This window comes from Anopheles cruzii, unplaced genomic scaffold (assembly GCF_943734635.1).
Source record: "Anopheles cruzii unplaced genomic scaffold, idAnoCruzAS_RS32_06 scaffold00424_ctg1, whole genome shotgun sequence".
Taxonomy (NCBI): domain Eukaryota; kingdom Metazoa; phylum Arthropoda; class Insecta; order Diptera; family Culicidae; genus Anopheles; species Anopheles cruzii.
Genome location: NW_026454031.1, coordinates 8,562 through 16,232, shown reverse-complemented (window position 1 = coordinate 16,232; position 7,671 = coordinate 8,562). Strand labels below are relative to the sequence as shown.

The following is a 7,671-nucleotide window of genomic DNA, read 5'->3' as shown; positions in this document are numbered from 1 at the left end:
CCCTGCACAATTTTCTATCCGATTAGAAACAAATGCTTAACCTTTGTGTACATCCCCTCGCTTAGGAATGTGGTTCTTCACACGGAACACGGAACGTTTCTTATGCTTTGTTTCTCTAATATCCTTTTCCCGTAACTTCGATTGGATGCACCGCACTGTAAAAAGTCGTTTGTAAAGTTTATTTGTGATGTTTTATTTTGCACCGCACCGAGTTTGTTCCGTTTTCGAGTATTTAACAAGATTTTCCCGCACAATAAGTTTTGTTTATACCGCGAATCTAAACCAAGAAAATGAAGTGTACATTTTGACAGCTTGGACCAAAACTGCAAAACCCCGCTTCAACTGCTCGAACTCCAACATATTCGAGCAGATGGTACCGTATTCGAGCAGCAACCATGTCGTAACGAATTCGAGTAAGTCGACGAAACGAAACGATGATCGTTGAACGTTGAAAATTGAGGTATTTCACCCCAGAAATAAAAAAAACTAGTCAACAAGGCCAACCTTCACGCTGCTGTGGCCCTAAGACGGCGCGTGACAACGAAAGAAATATTAAAAGAACCGATATTGTACAATGGTTCGTTGAGTTAAAGAAAGTTGAGTGAGAAAGAAAAGTATAGAAATTTGTTTGCTAAAGTAGCCTACAAGGCAAAGGTAACAGTACCACAACGCAGAAAACAAGAAAAAAAGACGTCAGCAGAAAAATGTAAGCAATACTTGTTGAAAAGTAAGCAATTTCACCACTGCTTGTGACAACCTTGGCATCTGTCAAATGCGAACGATACAAATAACGGTTGTGTTGATTCAGTCGGCTAACAAGTAAAAGTAAACTTTTAACAATACTTTCATTACTTTTTTTCATACTTTCTTTCTAAACTTTCCTTATCTACCTTAAAATTGATGATTCATTAAATAATTTACTTTCAATTTTTTAGGAGCAACGGCTGATCGAAAAAAAGCTACCCATGACGGCGGTAAGCTGCCCGCACTTAGATGAATCGCTTTTTATGGATTCTGAGGAGGAAGACGCACCATCAACAGCATCACCCGGGACACGCTCACCATCCGCAACAACAACAATAGCAGCAGCAGCAACAACAACAATAGCAGCAACAGCACCAGCAGCAGCAGATGAACCACTGACCAAACAAAAGATGTCCATGACGGCACAGAAATTCCCCCACATCGATGAATCCATTTTTATGGATTCTGAGGAGGAAGACGCACCATCAACACCATCACCCGGGACACGCGCACCATCCGCAACAACAACAATAGCAGCAACAGCACCAGCAGCAGCAGATGAACCACTGACCAAACAAACGCTCACGGCTGTCACGAAACCGGGCCACACCTCGAGCCGCTGGTGCGGGATGATGCGGGACAGCGACGGATCGAAGTTCCCGCGAGCGATCGTCGTGAGCTGCAGGATGTGCATCAGGCGCTTGAACAGGTTGTTGTAGAACCATGTACTTTCGCTCAAACGCTTCTCCCCCCGAAAAGTGACCTCCAGCCGGACCTCGGTACCTTCGTGCGGATGGCGAGCCGTGTACGTTGTCACGGGAGCTTTCAGCTGTCTCGACAGCATCATCATGTTGCCGGAGTAGGTGTGCGACCCGCCAAAGTTTTTGGCGTTCTGCTCGATACAGTTGTGGCGTGCCGCCCTCGAGTCCACCATGGGCTCAAAGTCCACCGTGTACAGGAACACTCCGCAACCCTCCCTACGCTTGAGTTTCATGAAGTTGGTTGCCAGCATGACCGGGGTGCCGCTTTCTCCGGTTCGAATGACCGGTTCGGTCGGCACAGTCGCTTCCGGGGGTTGCTGGGCGGTTGCTTCTATCGATGCCGCTTTCGACGTAGATGCCGCGACTTCGGCGGACGGTTTCGGTAGCTCGCTCGGGGTCAGCGACTTTTTCATGGACATCATATGCTGGACGAAGCGCCCCCGGCTACCGATGCTTAGATTACTCATCGTATCCTCCAGCGAGCTGTCTCCAGCCGGAGGTTGAGTTGGCGATGACTTCATCAACTGTGAGATAAGTTTTGCGCGGCCACGCGCGGCCACCAGCTGGGAGGGAAACCCTTGGTTGCTAGACCCACTTTTGGACGCCGTCCCATACCCATCGTCTGAAGCGGGCGGTGGGTCGCACGACTTTTCGATTAGCGACTTGAGCTGATCTTGGCGAGAACTCATTTTTAATTCGCGAAACACTGTCGAACGCGTCCACTGAAGCGTTCCACTGACAACTTCGGCAGTGTTGCCGGGTCGCCGGCCGTGCTCGCTCCGCGTTCACGCGGTCGCCTCCAGTACTCTAGTGGGGATGTCCTCGAAGAGGCAGCTCCCACACATCTTTCGATTATCGTGCAAAAGTCACAGGTTGAGTCCGCAAGCGAACCAATTTCTCTGAACCGCGTATCGAAACAAAAGTGGCCAGCAAAGTGCAAAATCTGAAGTGACTTTTTCTGGTAGAGGAAAACTCGGAATGACAACTGAACCAATACTGGGAGGCCACACGATGCATAACTTATAACATAACATAACCAAATTTGACACTTAATCGGTAAGCATGTGTCAATATAATAAACATTTATAGTTAAAATTAAAAAAAACCTCACAAATAAGAACTTACATTATCCTTACTGCGCTGCCACACGGTGAATAACAGCAGATATAACAGCCTCATAACAATTTTGACAGTACAGCGACAAGGTGTCAAAAGCGTTGTGGCTCAGCAGACCCTATAACACGACGTTATACAGGGCGCATAACAGATTTGACACTATGTTTCGTATTACGTGTTACAGTTATGCACCGTGTGGCATCGCAGTTTCATTGGCCACTAGTTGTCATTCGAGGGTTTGTTGTTGTTCATTTGTTTGACAACTTACGTCACGTACAAATCGCAAAACAAAATCGGAAATATCGCAAAACGATACGAATTAATATAATTAATTAATATTATTAATATAATATAATAAGTTTGTGGACTGGCTGCACGAAATCGAGATGGAAAACGGCCCGTATTTTCTGCACATATTGCGCCAACAGCCGGCCGCATGCTCCCTTAGGCAGCCCCAGCTGCTGCAGTTCCGTGCCAAAAACGCCCACGTCCGTGTCGTATCGGGCGGCACTAGTCAGCAGGAAGCGCAGGCAGGCGATCGCTCCCTTCGGTGCGTCCAACGACCCCTTGGGGTAGATTTGGCTCAGATCGCTTTCCTGGAAGTAAAGGGCAACCTGTAGACCCTGCCTGGTAGAAGCACGACAAATGATGTCCCCCACCAAAAACTTACGGAAAGGTCCGCTCCGAGGATCGATTTTGCGGTATGTTCTCCGAGCTCGTTAAGCTGGTCCGTGGTGAGCTGGGCCAGATTGGAATGTATTTCGGCTAGCACCCAGTCCGGGCAGTCTCCGTCACCGCAGAAACGGAATTTCTGAAAAGAAAACACATTAACCAAACGCAAACGGGGTAAGCAACTGGTGGCGCTCGTTACGATGGATGGCGCACCATTTGGCGGATGTTTTGTTTAAAGTTTGCGCCGACTTCATTAAACGAAATGGACCATTTAATTGCCGACTGCTGTCGGCGTGAAGAGGCCGTATCAACCTCTCTTGCCTCTTATGAAGTACGGGGCTACCACAGGTGAAGAGGCGGATCGGGCAATTGCTCCGGAATGGGGTCGCTTCACAAATGACAAAACTTATATCGAAACTTTTACTCTTCAGGCGGCCGCCAGGGCGGCGATCCTGGCAATGAGATAGTGCCTGACTTCGTCACGAAATGGTCGCTGACACGGGCCGGAATGGGCAACCTGTAACCAAGGTTCGTTGCCGGCAGCCGGAATGATAATTTTAAAACGAATCTCGTTCCCCAAAGGGGACCAGGTCGGTGGTCGGTGGTCGTCGGTCGGATTGGATGTGGGATGAGAGAGATTTTGCATTCGGGCACCGTTTGACCGTTGGATGTGCCCACCATCTCTCTCTCGCGGTCACGGTGCCAGGGTTTGAAATTCCGACTGAACAGCACGCGTCCGCCCCATCGATTCCGCTCGGTTGAACATTGCTTTGATTGCTTCAGTACGGAGGACGGTGCGCGAACATCTTGCCGCTCCTGCCTAATTCCCATGCTGCCAATTCCACCCTCCCACGGGTGGTCGGGCGAGTCCCTAGGAAACGGGACAATGGCCCAAGCGCGTGAAGGTGTTGATAATGGTGTAAATCTTAAATCAAGTCAACGTTGCGAAACGTGTCAGAACGTAGCCCAACGCCGCCGGACGATGCCGGGACCAGAGAGACGACCGCGGAGGACGAAAAGAGTAAGTGACGGCGCGACTTTGACCGGAAACCAGTGGACTGTTTGATTTGATTTTCGAAGTGGTTTTCCTTTTGGTTTATTTACGTTGGGTTTTTCTACATCCTTCTTCCCTGGTGTCGTGTTTCGCCGTTTGTTGACCGGTCCGTACGTTAGGGTGATTGCTTTTTTTCTCTGCAACCGCGGGATAGGTGTGCCAGCGTGGTACGTTAGTTGGAACTAACGCAATCATGTCGCTGGCATCCCGTGCAAAGTTCTACCAATATGTGATGTAAAATAAGTGTAATTAAAATCGAAAACCATCAAGGAGCGGATTTGAGCCATTTTTCTATCCAACTGCATCAAAAGAACGAACATCTGTTGTTTTCCAACAGGATCCAACACACCATGGGCTGAAACAATGAAGCTTCCGGTTGACGGAGAATGGTGTAGCAAAAGCGCCAAAAACTTCTACCGCTGTCTGCGCGATCGCCTAGACGACCAGCAGCTGGTTGCTGCGATCGACAACTACATCGAAGCCAACTGCTACAGGAGTGAAACCGATGCGGACGACGGTGGTGGTGGCCCCGGCAACACGTTCCCGGAGAAGCGCGACTGGCCAAAGTACGTGTCGAAGCAAAAGTTTCACTCGTGGGGCGGCAAACGAAACGCCGGCCAGGTGTTCTACCCATGCGGCGGTAAACGCACAGCGGTACCCAGGGCCCACAAGCAACCGAAGGTGGTGATCCGAAATCCGTTCCACTCGTGGGGTGGCAAACGCAGCGATCTAGCCGTGGCCGTTATGGCTTGATCTGCGGTGGCTGCGGTGTAGCATCGTGTGCGCAGTTCGCCATCAGATAAGCTAGTGTTTCCCCTCCGGTCAGTGCATGTTCCGTAGTGTCGTTACGATTAATCTCACAGTAAGCTGTTCATAATAAACTTTCACTCTCACTAGTCGTTCAGCAGAGCAGCCGGGGAGTATTTGAATAAACGTTTTACGCGTTCCGACCGTTGCCGATGTTCTTTGTTCTAGTTTTGGGACTCAACATTTTTGTGTGTGGCGAACTATGTTTTAAAATAGCCGAAAAACTACAATAGAAAAGATTTCACAATGTTGACGAATTGTTTATAATCATTTTGCGACCAGCTAAAACACAAAGTTCAGCAATAAACGTTCTTTTGTGGCTTATGTGGCTATAAATGAGAGAGGCAGTGCTGCCGACTGGCAGTGCTGCCGACTGGCAGTGCTGCCGGAACTACTGCATTGTTGGAACGCAATTTTCAACAATCACAATATGAATAGTGGCTCTTTCTACAAAGAAAAGAGTTACAAAAAATAGAAAATTTGGATATTTTAATAATTAATAATAATTTTAGTAATTACTCGCATTGTTGTCCTAGCTGTTCATTTATTATCAAGTCATAAAAGAGCAGCATTATGAATTAAGTATAATGAAACGTACACAACTGCAGTTCAACGGAAAATTCTTAGTTAAGGCGCGCCTCCATTTCATTCCATTCAGTTGTTCAGAGTGTTGAGTGTTCAGTTGAGCCGTCGTCGTCGTCGTGTCGCCTTCTCTCTTATTCTTATTCTCTGCCGCTTTCGATGTGAATCTTGCTTAGTTATTGTTTTAAGGTGTTTTTAGATAATTAAAAGTTTGTAAACTGCGTCTTCGTTAAGTGAGTGACTGGTCGCGTTCTTCTGATCAAATACTGATTTGTTTCTGTTGCTTTGAACAGCCGCTAACAGCGAAAGCGATGGCTCACCAAGGTACACCGCGATTGCGTGCACCTCTTGCCCAAATTACGACCGTCCACCATGTAACGCCGGAACAGGTAGTAGCACCCGGCACGACGGGTCGCACGGCTCTGAACCCGAGAATCATCAACAGCCCGACGGACAATATTCCCGACAGCATTCTCAGTCTCAGCCCGACACTTTCGCCAGAAGAAGCTCTCATCCAGCAGCGTGGACGGTCTCCCGACAATCGATCGCTCTTTCCGTCGCCGATGAAAACACCCACGAAAAGCTCGCCGCGCAAACGTTCTCTTATCCAGGAATTATCTAATGTGTCTGGCCAATCGATTGGTTCACCTGGAAATGGAATCGAAATGGACGCCATACCGCCATTCAAACAGCTAGTCAAAAAGACCTGCTCACTCGCTGCCGTGGCCCTAAGACGGTGCGTGACAACTAAAGCAATATTAAAAGAACCAAGATTGTACAATGGTTCGTTGAATAAAAAGGCTAACGGGTATAAACATTTGTTGGCGGAAGTAGCCTGCAAGGCAAATGTAGCAGTACCTATACTTATGAAGGACTTTGCGTGGGCGAAGGAATTGGCAGCAATAAATGAAGAAGCAATCGAGGTAACTTTAAAAAATGTTTCCGAAGACACCTCGGAGACGCAAAGACTGCAGAAAGCCGCAGAACAAAGGGAAAAAAGAATTCAGCAGAAAAATGTAAGTATTCCTTTTTTTCATACTTTCTTTCTAAACTTTCCTTATCTACCTTAAAATTGATGATTCATTACATAATTTACTCCCAATTTTTTAGGAGAAACGGCTGATTAAAATTGATGATTCATTACATAATTTACTCCCAATTTTTTAGGAGCAACGGCTGATCAAACAAAACAAAAGGATCAAACAAAAGCTGTCCATGACGCAGAGACTGCAGAAAGCCGCAGAAAGAAATAAAAAAAGAATTCGGCAGAAAAATGTAATACTTTCATTACTGTTTTTCATACTTTCTTTCTAAACTTTCTTTATGTACCTTAAAATTGATGATTCATTACATAATTTACTCCCGATTTTTTAGGAGCAATGGCTGATCGAAAAAAAGCTGCCCACGACGGCGGTAAGCTGCCCGCACTTAGATGAATCCATTTTTATGGATTCTGAGGAGGAAGACGCACCACCGACAGCATCACCCGGGACACGCGCACCATCGGCAACAACAACAATAGCAGCAGCAGCAACAGCACCAGCAGAAGTAGATGAACCACTCCGCGAGGAGCACGTGGATATCGAGTTCGTAGGCTTCGAATATCGTAGGTTCGTAGGCGCAACATCATTCGCAGCAGCAGATGAAGTACCACCACTCCCCGATTACGAGGAGGTGGAGGAGAATTTCCCGGATGGAGCTACGGAGGTTGTTTATACTTTCCCAAGCTCTTCATCCGCACCAGCACCAGCAACAACAACTTTAGCAACAACACTAACAGCACCAGCAACAACAACAACAACATTAGCACGAGCAGCAGCAGCAACATCATCGCAACCAAGCTGTTCGTACAGCCAAATCCGTACTGCCGGTATCGACAACAACAACAACAACGTACTGCCGGTAAAAACAATAGCACGAGCAGCACCAACAGCA

The 7,671-nt window shown here is 47.4% G+C and overlaps 3 protein-coding genes across 3 annotated transcripts; 1 reads left to right on the top strand and 2 right to left on the bottom strand.

Moving 5' to 3' along the window:
* Positions 1 to 1,324: 1,324 nt before the first annotated feature.
* LOC128276074 (piwi-like protein Ago3) lies at positions 1,325 to 2,194 on the bottom strand (the record flags this gene model as incomplete). Its single annotated transcript, XM_053014542.1, has 1 exon — positions 1,325 to 2,194. A coding segment is annotated over exon 1 (870 nt), but the record flags the coding sequence as incomplete, so codon positions are not given.
* Positions 2,195 to 2,962: 768 nt separating this feature from the next.
* Positions 2,963 to 4,542, bottom strand: LOC128276073 (COMM domain-containing protein 4-like). Its single transcript, XM_053014541.1, has 3 exons — positions 4,462 to 4,542; positions 3,292 to 3,432; positions 2,963 to 3,217 (listed from the first exon to the last, which is right to left on the bottom strand). The coding sequence occupies exons 1-3, from the start codon at positions 4,540 to 4,542 to the stop codon at positions 2,963 to 2,965; spliced, it is 477 nt and encodes a 158-aa protein (XP_052870501.1).
* LOC128276072 (leucokinins-like) lies at positions 3,235 to 5,235 on the top strand. Its single transcript, XM_053014539.1, has 2 exons — positions 3,235 to 3,322; positions 4,685 to 5,235. The coding sequence occupies exon 2, from the start codon at positions 4,711 to 4,713 to the stop codon at positions 5,098 to 5,100; it is 390 nt and encodes a 129-aa protein (XP_052870499.1). The 5' UTR covers positions 3,235 to 3,322; positions 4,685 to 4,710; the 3' UTR covers positions 5,101 to 5,235.
* Positions 5,236 to 7,671: the final 2,436 nt, after the last annotated feature.